The sequence below is a fragment of the Erpetoichthys calabaricus genome, chromosome 2 (assembly GCF_900747795.2).
Source record: "Erpetoichthys calabaricus chromosome 2, fErpCal1.3, whole genome shotgun sequence".
Taxonomy (NCBI): Eukaryota; Metazoa; Chordata; class Cladistia; order Polypteriformes; family Polypteridae; genus Erpetoichthys; species Erpetoichthys calabaricus.
Window position 1 is genome coordinate 80006240 of NC_041395.2, and position 19557 is coordinate 80025796.

The 19557-nt window shown below is 40.5% G+C and overlaps 1 protein-coding gene across 1 annotated transcript in view; it reads right to left on the reverse strand.

Moving 5' to 3' along the window:
- The window catches only part of tmod4 (tropomodulin 4 (muscle)), a 106296-nt gene that overhangs the window by 22476 nt on the left and 64263 nt on the right, over positions 1-19557 (reverse strand). The window contains exons 4-5 of the mRNA XM_051923660.1: positions 7991-8113; positions 3687-3776 (exon numbers count right to left, since the gene is read on the reverse strand). Of these exons, the coding sequence (XP_051779620.1) occupies positions 3687-3776; positions 7991-8113 (213 nt within the window). The remainder of the gene's footprint in view (positions 1-3686; positions 3777-7990; positions 8114-19557) is intronic.

Here is a 19557-nt window from a genome sequence, read left to right on the forward strand (position 1 = left end):
AATTACGTACCACACTTTTAAAAAAGAAGCAAGCATGTCTAGATTGAAAAGTGTTTATGAGTCATGTCTCCTGGTTTGCTGAATGCCACCAGTAGTTACAACTTGTAGGATCCATTAGCTATGTTGTAAATGTATTTAATGAATATGTATGTGGATTTTACTAACAGCTACCTAGAAAAGTGACTTCATTAAATATAGTATTACTTTTAGGGTATTAAATACTTTACAGCTGTTCATAATGCAACAATTTCTGCTAATGCTTTAGGCAGCAAGTGTGGCTGTTACGAATTCAGATTCCCTTTCTCTTTTTCTAGTTGTTGTTATCCTGCTATGGTGCTTGGCAGCATTATTACTTTGACAAAGCTGATCTTCCTGGACTTGGAAAAAGGACATCAGAGTGATAGACGTTGCCTCAGATAATCTCGTGATTTAACCACAATCATGGACACTAGTTTCTAGTCAATGGTGGGACTAGCAGGCCAGAGGGCAAAAGTGTGATCAATTATGATTTACCTTTTCCAAAGGACTATGGCCTGGAGTTTTTCTTTCTTTTCCTCTCCTCTTCTCTCATGGAAAATTTACCTTACCTTATGGTATGCCGTATTAAATTACTCTCTACTAATTAAAATTATTAAAATTCAGTGATCTATTTATGCTTAAGCACTACTATCTGTGTGTATATTTAACATTAATACTTAACATAAGTATTTATGTATTTTTACATTTTGTATTTTTGTATTATTACATTTTTATAATATAACATTCTCAAACCTGCACAATTCAGAGTTAAGGGTGGATGGAGTCTATCCCTGTAGCACTAGGCAGAAGGCAAAGAACAGCCTTGAACAGGATAGTAGTCCAGAGCTGGTATCCACTGCTGCACATATCCACAATCACACAGAGCTGGTTTGGAATTACCAACTAACCTTAACCTGCACATCTTTGCAAATTGCCAAGAACCACCATATTGACATAAAGAGAAAGTGCAAACTCCACATGGAAAATGACCAGGCATGGGATTTGCATCCAAGATGCTGGATCCATGATGGAGCAGAGCTAACTGCTGTGCCATCATGTCAGTCACTTAGCAGTAACAGTAAATCTGAACTGAATGTGTCTCAGAGCAGAGATAGATAGAGAAACAGACAGTAACAGACCATTTTCAAAAAAGAAACAGAATTTTCATTCAGTCTGGATAGTATACAGGGTCTCTTATTTTGCAGCTTGCATAGTCACATGTATTTCATACGAACATGCATTAGGCATATGAGATAGGCGCATATTCATATACATATTGCACAAGGATGAAATGCAAATATTAATACTTACAAAGATGCCTGTGTATGATAGAACAATAAATACAAATAAACTAACAGAAAAAAAACAGTAACAGTAAATTTAATACATTCTAACAGATGACATTTTCTGAATTAAGAATAAACTGTATTCTGTCTGTCAACAGAGCTATGAATAGCTCATATGCATACATCAAATAATCAAATGACTTTTAGCTTATTTCTAGTATATTATTGCAGTTTTATAGCTACTCTGTGAAAGGTGCTATACAAAATTAAAATGGACCAATGCATTTTTTAACAAACCATGATGTTAATAAAGATCTAAATAAATGTAATTACATAGAAAATTGTTTACTATAAATATATATACAGGTGCTGGTCATAAAATTAGAATATCATGTGAAAGTTGATTTATTTCAGTAATTCCATTCAAAAAGTGAAACTTGTATATTAGATTCATTCATTACACACAGACTGATGTATTTCAAATGTTTATTTCTTTTAATGTTGATGATTATAACTGACAACTAATGAAAGTCCCAAATTCATTATCTCGGAAAATTAGAATATCAGTTAAGACCAATGCAAAAAAAGGATTTTTAGAAATGTTGGCCAACTGAAAGGTATGAACATGAAAAGTATGAGCATGTACAGCACTCAATATTTAGTTGGGGCTCCTTTGGCCTGGATTACAGCAGCAATGCGGCGTGGCATGGAGTCGATCAGTCTGTGGCACTGCTCAGGTATTATGAGAGCTCATGTTGCTCTGATAGTGGCCTTCAGCTCTTCTGAATTGTTGGGTCTGGTGTATTGCATCTCCCTCTTCACAATACCCCATAGATTTCCTATGGGGTTAAGGTCAGGCGAGTTTGCTGGCCAATCAAGAACAGGGATACCAGTGTCCTTAAACCAGGTACTGGTAGCTTTGGCACTGTGTGCAGGTGCCAGGTCCTGTTGGAAAATGAAATCTGCATCTCCATAAAGTTCGTCAGCAGCAGGAAGCATGAAGTGCTCTAAAACTTCCTGGTAGACGGCTGCATTGACCTTGGACCTCAGAAAACACAATGGACCAACAGCAGCAGATGACATGGCACCCCAAACCATCACTGACTGTGGAAACTTTACACTGGACCTGACGCAACATGGATTCTGTGCCTCTCCTCTCTTCCTCCAGACTCTGGGACCTTGATTTCCAAAGGAAATGCTAAATTTACTTTCATCAAAAAGCAGCAGTCCAGTCCTTTTTGTCTTTAGCCCAGGCGAGACACTTCTGACGCTGTCTCTTGTTCAAGAGTGGCTTGACAAAAGGAATGTGACAGCTGAAACCCATGTCTTGCATATGTCTGTGCTTGGTGGTTCTTGAAGCACTGACTCCAGCTGCAGTCCACTCTTTGCGAATCTCCCCCATGTTTTTGAATGGGTTTTGTTTCACAATCCTCTCCAGGGTGCGGTTATCCCTATTGCTTGTACACTTTTTTCTACCACATCTTGTCCTTCCCTTCGCCTCTCTATTAATGTGCTTGGACACAGAGCTCTGTGAACAGCCAGCCTCTTTAGCAATGACCTTTTGTGTCTTGCCCTCCTTGTGCAAGGTGTCAATGGTCGTCTTTTGGACAACTGTCAAGTCAGCAGTCTTCCCCATGATTGTGTAGCCTACAGAACTAGACTGAGAGACCATTTAAAGGCTTTTGCAGGTGTTTTGAGTTAATTAGCTGATTAGAGTGTGGCACCAGGTGTCTTCAATATTGAACTTTTTCACAATATTCTAATTTTCCGAGATACTGAATTTGGGACTTTCATTAGTTGTCAGTTATAATCATCAACATTAAAAGAAATAAACATTTGAAATACATCAGTCTGTGTGTAATGAATGAATCTAATATACAAGTTTCACTTTTTGAATGGAATTACTGAAATAAATCAACTTTGTCATGATATTCTAATTTTATGACCAGCATATATATATATATATATATGCTAAATGTACCTGACAGTTTTTTTACTGTAGTGTAATTAAAAGTGAAAACTAATGCTTAATGGTTTGCACAAAAGTAACACTTTTCCAAAATTTCAGTATTTTACTTTGTACAATGGACTAGATCTAAGGAAAAACAAAAGGATCCAAAGTAAACATTTACTTAGTCTTAAAAGCTGGAAACCACAGAATAGCATGAAAACAATGAAATGTGACCTAAAATAAAATTTGGGAAGTTAGATATAATAAGGATAATTCATAATCTTTAGTCAAAAAACTTGGTAATTATGCATGTGTTTTGTCCAACAGTTGTTTACTCTCTTTTTATACTGTCAGTGAAAGCCTCATATTGTTTTTGTCTTACAAATGAGCACATCATATCTTTCCAGGTTATGAATCTGAGAGCTACTTACTGTTAATTCCCTCCTTGTTGGCAATTTCTCCACAGCAGAGTGCATCATAATATTGTTTGTTACTCATGAGGGTATACATTCCCAGAATAGCTGTAAGACAAAAAGGCATACCATAAATGTCTAATTACAGGAAATGTCCACGTCAAACATGAGCATTAAGAAAACTCTGAAATCTTAAAAGCAAATAGTGAAAGAATACAAAAGAAAAATCCTGATAGGCACTTCCAGGTGACCTTCTTGCTGCAGTCAAAATAACAGTGCTCCCAGAACTTATTGCCAGCGTTTTTGAATGTAGGCTTTAAAGACTTGCCATTGTGTTCCTATTAGTTACTCCTAGCTGTGCCTTTGTCACACACCACTCAGTGCCAAAAAAATACTCTAGTGATAGTCTCTATTCAAGTGTTGTCACTGATTCATTGGAAGTCCCACTAAATGCTTGCTCCACAACAGTAAGGGAGTACAGTAATTGATGCACTTTATGTAGCCTGTGTTGTAAAATGTTGTCATTGATGCTTTAAAAATCTTTTAAGCCTCTGTTACGCTCTTGTTACATAGCAGTGACTGACTAATAGATGCACAAAGGTGGTGTATTCTGAAGTCAGGGTTAGATTACTGTTGAAAAAAGGCATCAGTGATATAACAAAAGATATATTTTAGATTGAAAGGAACTAAAAATCACAGATTAAGTACACCTCCACAGTACTCATTTGACTGATAATGGAATTATAATATTTACATTGCTGCTTTGTCTTGTCATTCCACTGGTACAGATGCCCCTGGCATGTCGATATGGCTGAGCTAAACTGAAAACCTGGCATAGCCAATAGTGGCTGGTGGCTCATCTTCAACCTCTACAAACAATATATAGTATCAAGCAGTAACATTATGTGAAATAGTTGGCAAGAATGTGCTGCAGATGGTAATAATTTGACTTAAACATGTTGTGGAGAGTAAATAAATGTGGGATTTTTTTATTACAATTTGTACTGACCAGTCATTAAATTAACTTTCCAGTATCTTCTGTGAATCTTCTGCACAACACCCATTTAGTCCCTGCCTCACTAATTTTAAAATATTTCCTTTATGTTCTGCCATTAAGATACTCTGCAATAAAAGGACAATTCCTTCTCCTGCAAGCATCAATCACTGCAAAATGGGCAGCATGTAAGTAAGGATTAAATATTGACAGAGCGTAATAGTACAGTGGACAGTTGTGGACACATATGTTAGGTTATTCAACAGCTGTAAATGGGTCAGGTCTGATTTAGTATATGTGTGACAGGTGGACACCCCATCTAAGGGGGCTACTACTTTGTACACTGTACTATTGTGATGAGCTTCAGCTCCAAAAGAACCTAAAATTGAATTGTCTATGTTCAGCAAATGCAAGGATCATATTACAACAGAAAAATTCAGTTTGAATGACCAATGTACTAATTCAACACATATAACAATAATAAATTTAAGAAAATTGTGCTAACAACATAATGGAGAGTACAACCAGGCATATTTCCATTTATAGGACTTCCATCCATCCATCCATCCATCTTAACCTCTTCCGCTTATCTGAGGTCAGGTCGCGGGGGCAGCAGCTTGAGCAGAGATACCCAGACTTCCCTCTCCCCAGCCACTTCTTCTAGCTCTTCCGGGGGAATCCCAAGGCGTTCCCAAGCCAGCCGAGAGACATAGTAAAAGCTTCTTTTTATGGCCACTCTAAGCACCTTCCTAATTCAGGATATCAAAATGTGTGTGACGTTGATACAAATCACAAACACAAGGGGGAGCCTGATCATCACAGAGTTTTGTATCTATTGCAACATGTGCTGTATATTTGTTACACCAAGGGCATCACATTAATTGGATAACGCTTTTATGCCCATATGCTTCTATGGTTAATTATATTTGTATACTTATGTTTAATTCACCCATCTTTTAGCAAATGTACTTTATCCAGTCTTTGCATCACAGGTAGCAGGATCTTCTTCTGGCAGCACACGGCACTAAGCTGAATGATGCCTGTCCATCATTGGGCAGTCACAAACATTGACACTCACATAAACTTACGCATTAAATCACCCATCAATTTATGAAATATATTTTATCGTGTCCAGGGTTGTAGCCCGAGCATATCCTGGAAGCATCAGCAGTCAGCCTTGGATGGTATGCCAGTTTAACATAACACACATTTGCAGATATATCCACACTCACTCATACTGGGCCATTAAAACTTGTATTTTGTCAATGTGTCATCTATGACTTGTTATAAATATTATTATTTCTGACCTAGCCAGTCAACCTTTTACTGAGCACTCTGCTGAGGCTCCTAGTATAGCAATACCAGGAACTAAACATCCTATCAAGGAAAGATCCCTCCCCTGGCCTCAAACCAAGACTAGTTACAGGACAGTAGACCAACTCACATCGGCACAGTGGAGACTACAGTGAGCAATCCCCTCTGGAGCGGGTGGGCACTGGCTAACACATTTGGCCGACGAGCGGGTGCACCCAGCATTAAGCAGCAGACCTCGTCAGTTCCGCTTCTGTAAACTGTAAACTGATCTCTGCCCATCACCTTGTAGCCGCTTATAGCTTTGTCGGCTGTTTGCCAGTTGGCCTTTGCATGCTGCTGAGCCATGGGAATTGGAGATCTCTGAACCCACTGAGGATACAAGTGTGTGCGTCAGGGGGTTCATTTCTTTAGGGGTTTGTCTGAGTTTTGCTTTTGTAGAATTCATTTTTTTTATTTCTTTAGCTGGAGTGACCTTTCCTGGACCTATTCAGTCATTTTCGTTTGGTAGTTAAATAAATTAAGAAATGGATTTTGTTCATTCAGAGCCACAGGCAAAAGAAAATCATTCAGATGCATCCATCTTTCTGAAGGCCATCTTCAACTAAGAGCTGCAAGAAGAATTCTGACACAGTTCCAAGTTTTGTGTGATTCAGAACCAAAGAGGTTTTTCCTTCATTGGTCTGGAGGAAACTTAAGCCTTCAAGAAGCAAATGGCAGACATCAGAAACACTGCTGATGGAGAATTTTTATAGGCACATTTTGCTCTGTGGCCTCTTTTAATTTCCAAAGTCCACATGTTATGCTTCCCGACATAATGCTCCAACTGACAACTGGATAAAATGTCGGGGCAAGCTTGTTGAGAGTGATGAGCAGGGGTTGCTGTCTCTGGAGGGCTTGCTAATCTGGTAAAGCTCTCTCCTTTCACTGTGAAACCCAACCCTCTCCTCGACTCCAACTGACGGTCTCCCAACACAGCCCACCGACCAGCAAGCAGGGATGCTGGGCAGTACCAGACACTGCCTGATATTTACTGCTATTATCGTTAATGCCTCTGTGTGTATTTTTGTAGAGTGAGTGGGTGAGCTACAGTCAGGAATTGGAGGACCTGAAAAAGTAAACATAGGGAGACCATTTTTTGTTTATTTAATTACTTTAATTATTTTTTGTTTACAGCTAAAACTGCCCCCTTTTATACATGAAACTCATTCTCTAGATACTGGCACAGTAGTTAGCACTGTGACCTCACAATTCCAAAGACCTTTAGACGCTGGAGTTTCACTCCACTTGTCCTTGTCCATTACTTATTTTGTCTCACTGTGAGTGACTACGTCTGGCAAAGGACTTTTGTTGAATGCTTCTTAGATAGGCTCAAGTTTAACTGGAATAAGTGGGTTTCAAAAGATACGCAATATTTTTCTAAACCCGTTTTTTTACACATGTGTTTTGGAGTCCATTCTGGCAGTTTTGGACACAAGGCAGATGCCAACTCAGACATCAGGCTGATCTGGGTGCACAATTAAACCTAACCTGTATGTTTTTGGAGGTGAGGGAAAATGTATACAATCTAAATAGGAACTGCGAACACTGGGACTTGAACCCAGGACTGTGAAGATGTAAAGCAACAGAGCCAACAACTGAATCCTTGTGTTGCTTCTTCATATAAAATAAAAAGGCTAAATATAATTTTTAGGTATTCAGCATTCATCCAAACATTCCTGACCCACTTACTGTAATGCAGATTCATAGAGAACTGGAGCCTGTGCCAGGAAAGATGAGTGCAAAGCAGGAACCAACTCAAGATGGGATGCCACAGGGCACATTCATTTACACAGGATAATTAATTTATGAAGCTGTGACAGTTATATATACAACAATAAAATGAACTGACATAACATTTATATGCAGCTTAAACTGTATCACAAGAACTCCATCATGTCAGTTATAACAAGACATAATGCTAAAATAAAAAAATCTAAAGTCAACTCTGCACTTTTCAGAGCTTTTTGAAGCCTACCTGCAATATCACACATCTCCGCATCAGTGGCATTGGCGAGGGCCTCTTCCAACTCTGGTTCCAGGGTGATTTGCTCTTCCTTTGGAATCTCACGTTTTGTTTGTTTGGGGACAAATGGCTTCCCTACAGAAGAAGAAAAACAGATGATGTAAAGGTGTGGCCTCCTTGCATGGATCTGCTCTTTATCCTTACATAGCCTCTACAATAAGGGATAAACAATTGTCTTCCTAGTGGCCTTCTTTTACTTTAACCATACTCTTAATTAAAAGCTAATGATCACTTCCTAAGTTCCTTGCTCTGTTTCCAGATTTAGTCTGTTAATTAACAATTAACCATAAGGATGAAATTTAGCAGTGAGTGACATGGCTGTACAGTGCTGTTATCTCACAGCTTCATTCAGTTTGGTTAGAATCCCAGGATGATCACTGCCTTTGTGGACATGGCATGTTTTCCCACTGACTCTGTTTTTCTTTAGCATTCTAGTTTTCCACATGTGCTTCACAAATGTGCATTTAAAGTTAATTACTAAGTTTAAATTAGCCTATTACCTGTGTGGGTGCCCTATGATGGACTGGTGTACAATACTGCCAAGATATGCTCCTGCTGCCTACAACTCTGAATTGGAGTAAGCAAATTCAAAATAAGGACGGAAACATGAAAGCTAGCATAGATGTGTATACATTTTAACAGTTGGTTTCACCAGCATAAATTAGGTTGTTTAGCCTTCTGTTTCTTTCATCCAATTCATAATAAGTAGGTTCTGGTTAATTGTCAAGCCAGTGTATGCCATGCAATGAACTGGCACAGTTTTCAGGGTTGGTCTAGCCTGTTCCCAGTGCTGTCAAGATTGGCAGGTGCCCTGTGACCCTGAATTTGATAAGCAGCTTAGTGGATGGATGGTATAAGGGGCAGTGATAGATCAGGCCTTCTGCACTGACCTGTTCATTTGTATCTGGGTCTCTTTATTAAAGCAGAGTCCACTGTAAGGACAATTTCATCACATAACTCTAAACAAGCACATGCTAGAAATTAGTACAGTCTTGTGAACTTAAGAGTTTACTAAAATAAACATGGCAGGATGCAAAAAAAAAAAATAATTGTGATGGGCGGCCATGGCCATTACCTGGCCGGGATGCCAACGGAATGGAAGGACTGGAGGAGAGAGAATCACTGAGGCAACACCTTCCTTGGGATGCTAGAGGGCAGCCCTCCTTGCTGGTTGTGGCATCACGGACTCCCGCAGGACACGCTGGGAGCTGGAATTTTGAGCAGCCCTGCTGGGTTCCGTGGGGGCTGCCAGGGGGAGCAGCAGAGCTTTATAGTGGACTTCTACCACACCTGGGAGTGTTTCCAGGTAATCTTGATGAGCCACCTGGAACACTCCCAGGATCTGAATAAAAGGAGCTGCATCACTCCATTCGGGGAGCCAGAGCCGGGAGGAGGTGGATGAAGCTTGCCTGAGAGGGAGTGGAGGCAGAAGGATGGTAGAGAAAGGAAGAGAAAAGAGAGAAGGAAAAGAGGACTGTACTGTGCTTTATGTACTGTGCTGTGGGGAGCAGAGAAAAGTGTGTGTTGGACTGGAACTTGTGTCTTTCTGTCTGTGTCAGGTTAGGGCGGCTGTATGCCCCCAGGTGGTCCACAATATATATTACAGTAAGACAGATTTGTTTCTTTAAATAAAAATTCATTCAACCATTCATTCCACTATTTTCAGAATCAACTTGATTAAATTTTAGGTTCCTTTAATGGAAACACAGTCAGTTCCCAAACCCACCCACCCTCACACCAGGCTAATTTAGGACTTCTGACTAACATAATACACATGTCCTTGGGATGCGAGACGAAAACCTTGGTAAGACATGGTGAGAATGTGCAAACCCCATACAGACAGAGAGAGGGACAGGACTCAGACCCAGACTCTTGGAGCTGTGTGGCCATCAATGTCCCAAATAAGTCCACATAAGCAGAGTCAACCATTACGTCACTTTCTCTTAACCTGTTAGTGTGCAGCTAAAAGATCAAGGAGGCTTGTCCTAGCTTACATAGCCTGCATCATAAAGGCACTCCTGATGTAAACAGGACTGACACTACAGAATGACACATATACAGTATCATTCTCAAACTTGCTTAATCCAATTCAGAGTCACAGGCGGACATACCGTATATCTCAGAAAAAAATCTTTAGGGTTTTCCCTGTGAGACTTCCCAGCTTTCACAAACTTAAACCATATGCTAATTATTGTCATTTTAACTTGTTCTACCCAAGATGGAGGAATTTTTTTTTGATTAGGAAATTAATGCTATTATTTAACAAACTCAAATTTCAAAATGGGCGACGATATAAAAGTGCAGACATTAATCAAAAATCAAAGTCAAACGTCCTTTGTAAAAGCGTTGCTATCCTAATTCTTCTAATAATACCTCTAATTACACTGCAAAAGATTTGTTTGGATGCTGGCAGAGGACACCATCTTAAACACATTGTTCCTGACGACATAACAATGTACGGCACCCATGAAAATCAAAATGATAGTGAAAAATATAACCATGAGGCTGAAGAATAAGAATATTGTGCAAATAATTAATTTGTACAAAATAAAGAATTAAAAGAAAAATCAGAAGGTACAACACCCCAAAAATTTTACAGTACTGTTTCTTTTTGAGTAGCATCACATTGCACTTTACAAAGTGAACAGAAGAAAACAGGTAAATTCACGTATTAATGCACAAGTAATATGGACAAAGCACATCACCTCCATTCCAGCTTCTTCCTTGTTAGTGTCAATTCACAAATTCAGAATTGAACTCGATTGATCTGAGAACCCACCAACCCTTCACTTACAGCTCTGAAGGTGCTGAGGTTTACACTTAAGCAGAAATACTAATTTAAGAAACATGGCTCAAAGGATTGTATTATATGAATACTCCTGAAACTGGTTCTTTACTATTGGATGCTGCTCCTGGCACAGGCTGGCCCCACTTGGTTTTCAGATGCAAATTTGGGTCTGCACCCTGTTTGAAAAGCAGAAAGCAACTGTCTTAACCGGTTAATCCAAAAGAAAAATTTCTCGGCTCAATTGCCTCCATGATGCAAAATGTCACCACTCTGCAATGTCTTTATGGCAAAGTAAAACAAACAATTGTCAATCTCTTCATGATGAGAATGTTGGGTAACAAAGCGACTAAAACATTAGTATCAGTTTTCATTTTTTTGATCTTACTGTAGGGTGGCACGGTGGCGCAGTGGGCAGCACTGCTGCCTCGCAGTTGGGAGACCTAGGGACCTGGGTTCGCTTCCCGGGTCCTCCCTGCGCGGAGTTTGCATGTTTTCCCCGTGTCTGCGTGGGTTTCCTCCGGGCGCTCCGGTTTCCTCCCACAGTCCAAAGACATGCAGGTTAGGTGGATTGGTGATTCTAAATTGGCCCTAGTGTGTGCTTGGTGTGTGGGTGTGTTTGTGTGTGTCCTGCGGTGGGTTGGCACCCTGCCTGGGATTGGTTCCTGCCTTGTGCCCTGTGTTGGCTGGGATTGGCTCCAGCAGACCCCCGTGACCCTGTGTTCGGATTCAGCGGGTTGGAAAATGGATGGATGGATGGATGATCTTACTGTATACCTGCCCTTCCCCCTCTTTAATTTTTGTGTTATTCAATTGTAACACACAAGACCAAATCTAATTCCCTCTCAGAAATGATGAAGTTCCCGATGACCTCGACTGTGACCCTGAATCATGCCAAATATCTACTACACAGAACAGTGTACAGTGGGGCCTGCACGAATGATCAGGCACAGCATACTGACATAATTGCTGTGATCACAACGGTACATTTCTTGACTTACTTTTTCCATATTGGAGCAACAGACATGTTAAGTAACTTACACTCAATCAAACAGTGTGTCAGAGGTGGGAGTTGAACTGGCAACACTGGGTTTTATTGCATAATGCCGTACACATATACGTCATCCAAAATTTCAAACCAGGGATCTTAATCGGTAATCATGAGTGACATCAGTTGAGAGTAAAAGGAGGAACGATTAACTGCAGGGTAAGGAATCATTTTTAAGGGGCAGTTTCTGCCCTCACTCACTGAAGTCCAGGGACACTTTATAGATGCACAAAATTACATTTTACCTAATCATAGTGAAAGCCATTATTTAGTCTCAGTAATAGAAGAAACTACACATTAAGCAGTGTATAAATTTAATTACCTTAAAAAATGTCAAAAGCAATATATTGATCTACTCAAAAGAAAATTCATATACTGTAAGACAGTGGTACCTAAAGTATTTCAGACTGAGGATTAGAATATGTTGAATATGTTAACATGGAAAAAGTAACTGGTTTGCAAAAGCTGTGTGAATAAGTAACTGACTGCAAGCAAATAATGTAGCTAGGAGCAAATAAGAAGCTGTACTTAACTTACACTTTCTGTTTATTTCAGCCTTAAGGGCAAATATTGTTAAACAGTAATAATTAACACCAAGCCCTTACACAAAGTATGTGTGAAAAAGTAAATGTTAAGGTGTTTTAACTTTTATCTCTTATCTGTTTCTCTTCACGTTCTTGAAATGATTCTACCAGTCCCTGAGTTGCTTCTTCTTGCCCCTCCCATTGCCACTGAATATCATGTGAACAATCAATATAATTTGCATGCAGAATTGATAGAGTTCACATACAAAACTACAACAGGGTGCGTATGTAAAACCACTACATTTCATATGCAAAACCAATATAGTATTCACATAAAACCAGAATGTTATGGTTGTGAAACCAGCATATTACACACATTAAACCAGTATATGACTGACATGTAATCGATCTAGTGCATACACAAAACCGACCGAGATCATACATGAAACTGATGTATTACGCACATGAAACCAGTATAAGATGCGCATGAAGCCAATATAGTGCATACACAAAACCATTGCTTTATAAGTTGGCTAGTAGCATATGACTGAAACCAGTATTGTACACATGCAAACCAATAAGGTCAGCATGCAAACTGATAGTAAATACTCAGAACCCAATAGTGTGAACATGTTAACCAATACATTACACACACAAATATCTGATTTATGGCCTGTATGGGCCCTCATAATTTAAAAGTCACCTTGCTGACCACTTGACTCACATTTTTGGATTATATATTATAAACGGACAACACTGTTGAGAACAACTGGTCAAAGTTTCAAATCTAGTTGACTTACAGTACGTAAATTAACTCATTCATAAACTTGGCCGAATAGTGTTGGATAAGCACTTTTTTTTCCCCACTGCATTTGACGAAATCACCATTGGCACAGGCAGTACCATGTGAGGAAGTTCATTAAGCCTTGCAATAACATCTGGGATATTTTATCAGCATTCATTTATGTTTTGAATCAATAAGTCTTACTGTACGTGTTTCAATAGCAGATCGATTATTAGCATCTTAACTGTGTTTGCTGGTGGAGGTTTTATTGTGATTTGTGTTTACCACAGGTTTTGCAGTACTAGTCATTTGTACATCGAAGTGGTCCATTTTGCTAATTACAGCATAGCAAAGGAGATAGCTTGATTTTTTTCCTTCTTTTAATACTCTGAGTATTAATTACGGTTGAAGTGGGCTGCTGTTTGACTAAATATACAAATACCATTCTGATTGATAGTCTAAGGGTGATGCCACCTCCCACCCCCTACTCGGTTACAAAACAGTATAAATTGGAAAAGTATCAGGAAGAGGACGAAGAAGCCAACAAAAACATGGAGTATTGCCACTTATTTTTTTCAATTTCAGGCACTGGTTTTATCATGATAATGACAGAAAGTAACACAGTAACTAAACGATCATCGCGTTGTGTATCAGCAGAAAACAGGAAGTGGAGAGGAAGTTGGAATAATGGAGATGGGCTTTGGAAGAAGGAGCGCTGAAAATAAATAGGAAGCAAACAAAATATATCAGGTCAGGTTGGGGAGCATGCACTGGTACAGCGCTTTGCAGCACCCACCACCTTGGGCTCCCAGCAACTCCTGAGGCTGACATGCAATCCAGCCCCACCCTCTGGAAATGACTATCTATCTGCTGCATACAGGTGTTATGTGGGTTTCCCCTTGGCCTGGACCAGACACTGGGGTCTTCAGTAATCAGGATCCTATGAGCCAAATCTCATTTTTATCCAAGACACTCGCAAGCCCAGACACTCAGACTCCTCGCTCAGTCTCTCGAGAGCCCCAATCAGAGCCTCCATTGACTTTGGTGAAGATCTCAGCATTGTTAGCAAAGTCAAAATCATTGAATCTCTGTTCACCAACAGATGCCCCACAGACACTGGACCCACGACCCTGACCAACATCCAGACCATGCATTCATTGAACATAGTAGGAGCAAGAACACACCCCTGACAAACTCCAGAATCAACTGGCAAAAATGCAGAGGTTCTGTTTCCACTCTGCACAGCACTCACAGTACCAGTGTACAGGCTGGCCATGATATCCAGCAACTTAGGGTGGGATCCTGCGAAGTCTCAGGAATGTCTCACAGGGCAGCTCAATCAACTGAGTTGAATGCCTTACGAAAATCAACAAGGGCAGCAAAGAAATTCTGCTGATATTCATGTTTGTGCTTGATGAGAATCCTCAATGCCAGGATGCGGTCGATGGTAGATTTCTTTGGCGTAATATCAGACTGCTCCGGATGCTGGCAGCCGAGCAGGTCTTCACGGATCCTGTTAAGGATGACCCTAGCGAGGACTTTACCCAGCACAGAGAGCAGTGTTATCCCCCTGTAGTTGCCACAATATAGGTGATTATCTTCCCTTTCCAGATAGGGACGACAAGTCACGTTTTCCAGTCAGTTGGAAGCAAAGATCACTTGCAATTCCAGGAGGACAGCCTTACCACTAACCTGGAGAAGTTCACCATGGATACCACAGATCCCTGTAGCTTTCCCTACCCTCAGTTGGTTTACCACCTGTGCAATCTCAGTGAGACTGGGTGGTTCACAGCTCATTTGAGGATCAGCCTCAAGAACTGTGGACCCAAAGGTGTCCATCGCTCTAGCTGGAGGATAAGCTTTAAACAGCTGCTCAAAGAAGACAGCCCAGCAGGTAACAACTGCAGTGTCATCCGTAAGGACCGTTTCATCACCTGCCCTGACTGCAACTCTCTGAGGAACAGATGTGGATCCGCGTAATGCTTCGATTCCTCTGTAAGCAGGATGTGTGCCACTAGACCATAGATGGTGTGTCACTTGCTCACAGATTCCTCTAACAAATTCCTACTTTTCTGCTCTCAGAGCCCACACAGCTGTCCTTCTCAGTTCCTGGTACAGACTGGAGTGGCTATCAAGTTGTGCACTGCAACTCCTCTCTATGATATACATTGTGCCCTGTGAGATGAAATACCTCCTTCTGGGAACACCAGCAACATCAACACAACCCATAGCAACCTTCGGGGTCTTGTCAAGAAAAGTCTCCCACATCACATTAGTATCAGCAGTCACACCTAAGTCTGCAAGTTCTTCACACAAACTGTGTGCAAACCCATTAGAAACACTAAACACATCCAGCCTCATTCTCCTAGTAGGTGGTAGCCTACTGGACCTAAGCTTGATATTTAGAGTAGCAACAACAGGTCTGTAGTTGGAATGCACAAACTGGGCACTTCTGTAGACCCAGCAGTTCTGTAGGAGCCTCCAGCATCTGCCCATGAGGGTGTGGTTGATCTCCTTCATTGCACCATCAGTATTGGAGTACAAAGCCTAACAATACGACTCAGGGTGCTGGAAACAGAATCCAGCGATCCGTAGCCCCTGATCTTTTGCAAGGTCAAGGAACATGGAGCCACTTTCACCATGGTCGCCAGACCCATGGGGACCGACACAGTCCTCATAGCCAGCCCTGTCAGTGCCAGTGGTCGCATTGAAGTCAGTGCCAGTGGTCGCATTGAAGTCACCCATTACCAGAGGAGTGTGAATAAATCCCTCACTAAGACATCAGTCACCATGGATGGAGCATAACACTGAGAAAACAGACAAGACACCCAGAGAGTGCCTTAATCTGAGCCTCATAATATGTTCGATGAAAGGAGTGACATTGGACACCATCGGAAGCAGCCAATCTGCCACAGCAACAATTACTCCCTGAGTACGACAGACATCAGAGTGACCAGACCCAGTAAAAAGTTGTACCCACCTATAGAGATCTAGCCAGAGAGTGCCACCACTGAAATGCAGAGTTTACAAAGTTTCTCTGACAGCAGACGAAGATGATCTTCATGCTGGAGAGACAAGACGTTCCATGTGCCTACCTGAATGGGCAACCTCAAGTTGGGATCCTAGTGCTGCTGTGCAATGGGTGACGCGTCAGCACCACACCAGTTTCGATCCCCAACAGGCCTGACCCCATTTGCTCTCCAGCGGTTTCGACTGTTCCAGGTATGAGGCTTCTGAGGGCTTTCCCATATCCCCTTCATAATGCGAACTGCCTTCCTGTGAACAGCTGCAGCAGAGTTTCTTCCATGGAGAGCAGAAAGGTGTCTTGTCTGCCACTTCAAAGCTGCATGAAGTTTTTACAGTGGCTGGAGTGCCAATCCTGCCACCAACCCCCAAGTTTTCCTTGCAGGTTGGAAGACCACTTGCTGAATATATGAGGTTAATAATGATCAGGATTTAAAAGTTAGCCTACAAGTAGAGTTATTGAAAAGAATGGATACTTTTAAATATCTAGGATCAGTGATAGCCGAGATGGAAAACTAAATGCAGAGATAAACCATAGAGTGCAGTGTGGAGTGTGATTTAAGAATTAAGGCGAAGGTTAAAGGTACAGTTTTTAAGACAGCGGTAAGACCAGTAATGATGTATGGAACTGAGACATGGGCAGTAAAGGGAATGCAGGAGAAGAGGTTAGATGTGGTAGAAATGAGATGGATGTGTGGAGTTACAAAAAAGGATTGAATAGGAAATGAGACAATTAGAAGTACAACAAAAATGGGACAGTACAGTACAGGAGAAGAGAAAGCACGGGAGGCCAAAGCGTAGGTGGACTGATATAGTAAAAGAAGATCTGAAGAAAAAGGACTTGACTGGTGAGGAGGTGCAGGACCGAGCTGTTTGGAGAAGATTGATCAAGTTCATGGACCCCACAGAAAAGTGGCAAGGATGAAGAGGAAGAAGAAGAAGAAGCAGTAGAATTGATTGCTTGCTGCTGCTTGCTCAATGGAGGGAGGTCCATGGATGTAAACCTTGCCTTTCATTTACAGTTTTTTAATTCTTTCTATTTTTTATTTTTCTATGCCTATCACATGCAATTTGGCTCTGGCCATGGCTCCCAATTTATGTTGCTTGGCAATTTCAACTACAAGCAAAGTCGACAGAGAAAAGCTCATACACTCAGAAACACCTAAATTTCACCCAGACAACTACAAGCACAGGATTCAAACCCAATCTCCTGAACTCGAGAGTTCAAAAAAATTGATGAGACCAGGCCTTTCACCAGAATGTAGCTTGTCAATCCCTAGTTGACTAGCCTTTTCAAAATATCATTGAATTGGTATTTGAACGTTTGTAAAATACCACTATCTGCTACTCAGCTTGCTAACATTCTCTGTGGGAATACTTCCTAACATGAATGGGCACAATTGTAACACAGTGTGTTGCTTCATGGATCTAGTGTTGTGGATTTGAATCCTGAGCTTAATTATTGTCAAAGAGGAGTTTGCATGTTCTGCATGGGCTTTTCTTCCACTTCCCAAAGTTAATTAGCAATTCTAAATTGGCCCACTATGGATATGGGTGAGTGTGCCCAGTGATGGGATGGTGCGGAGGACTAATGCTGGGTCTAATGCTGCTCCCCTATGACCCTGAACTGGATTTAGTGGGTCTGAGAATGTTATGTTCAATTTGTGTGAAACCTAAGATTTACCCTTTACTAGATTCCATTAATGCTCCATAGCTCTGTTGAAGAGCTTTTTTTTAAAGAACCAGTAGAGTCTTAAAAAAGTTGTACTTATAAAATAAAAAAACACATAGGTATGCACAATGTTATGCAAACTTACTAAGGATGCACATCTGGAGTATCTTAAATCAGATTTTAGATGGATATGCCTGCGTGTACATTGAAAAAAATTTATGTGGGGGACAGTGCTTGACAGGCAGAAATTACAAATCCCTTCCTTCTCCAGGAATGCTACACACCCAACTATGTAATGCGGATAAACTCTGCAAAATTGTGCAAACAAATAAGGAAAACAAAACCTTTAACGTGTTAGATGCAAATGCAACAACTTTAAAAGGCACAATGGGGCATCCGGCCAACCCCACCACTAGGCAAACAAGACTGGAAAAAACACGTGAGGCTCAAAATCAGCTGTGTATGCCTCATATTCCTGCATCCATCCAAAAATACAACAGGCCCTCGCTTAATCTCATAAAGATCACACAATTGAGTGCCAGACATCTTTAGATAATTAGCCCTGGACTCGTGTTGAGCATAACACTTGTTAAAAAAATAACAACCAAAAAAAAAAAAAAAAAAACAAAAGCTGGCCATTCCTTTGTGTGGTGCTTGGCTCCGACATACCACATATAATCAGACTGTGATGAATTTCAGTGCTGCTCAAGAAAAACTGACATCATCCTGCTGCTGCTGCTATGGAAACATTTCTAGTGCACACATTTACGGCTAAATATAGATAACATTACAATTACAAAACTTTTCACTTTCAATTAAGTAGAAATAATTATAAACAAATGAAACAGTCAAGTGTCACTCAGTGTGGGCAGAAAAAATGACTTACTACTTCTAATATACTGATGGTGTAACAGTCATTGGGAGAGAGGACATTCATTATGCTTTCAGTGTGTGCTCATTTCTCTGATGAGATAAGCTTGTTAAGACTTCGTGATCAGTTTTAAGAGCAGTATATCAACTAGTCATTTGTTTGTTAATATTAAAGCCGTGCTTGGTCAGATTGTCAAAAATGTCATGCTGTTAAATCACACATTAAATGAATAAAACTGCAGATCTGTGAAAATTAGATTCAAGTCACCAAACAATTATAAAGAGAACAGACAAAAACTACCAAAATATTCTGTTGTCTAATTTTTAAACAAGCAGAAGAACAACACCTTCCTGTTTTCTAGGCTGAGATGGCGAAATGGCTAAAGAGCAGGTTTGGAAACCACAAAGATACAAATTAATTTTTCACCAACTGACCAATATTTCTTTTCCCATGTAATATAAAACATAGGCCACTTGTACAGCCATGTTCTGATGCCCACTCTCAAACCATGGCCACATGCTGTGATAATTACTGGACATCAATATAACAATCCAAATTTAAACCAGCGTAATCCAAGGTAAGGGCCAAGAAGCTTACACCAATACCTATAGTGTTGAAAGCTAACTTACTAAATAACGGTGCCAGAGTGGTTCTTGAGAGTGAGGACATAAGGGGATCATCTTTCTTTAGCAATAGACCCATCCACATGAAGGTTCCAGAAGGAACATTTGTTTATTTAGATCCATAGCAGGCACCATACAATAAATACCCATGAAAAGATGGTAAATACCAATGGCTCATTATTTTAAAA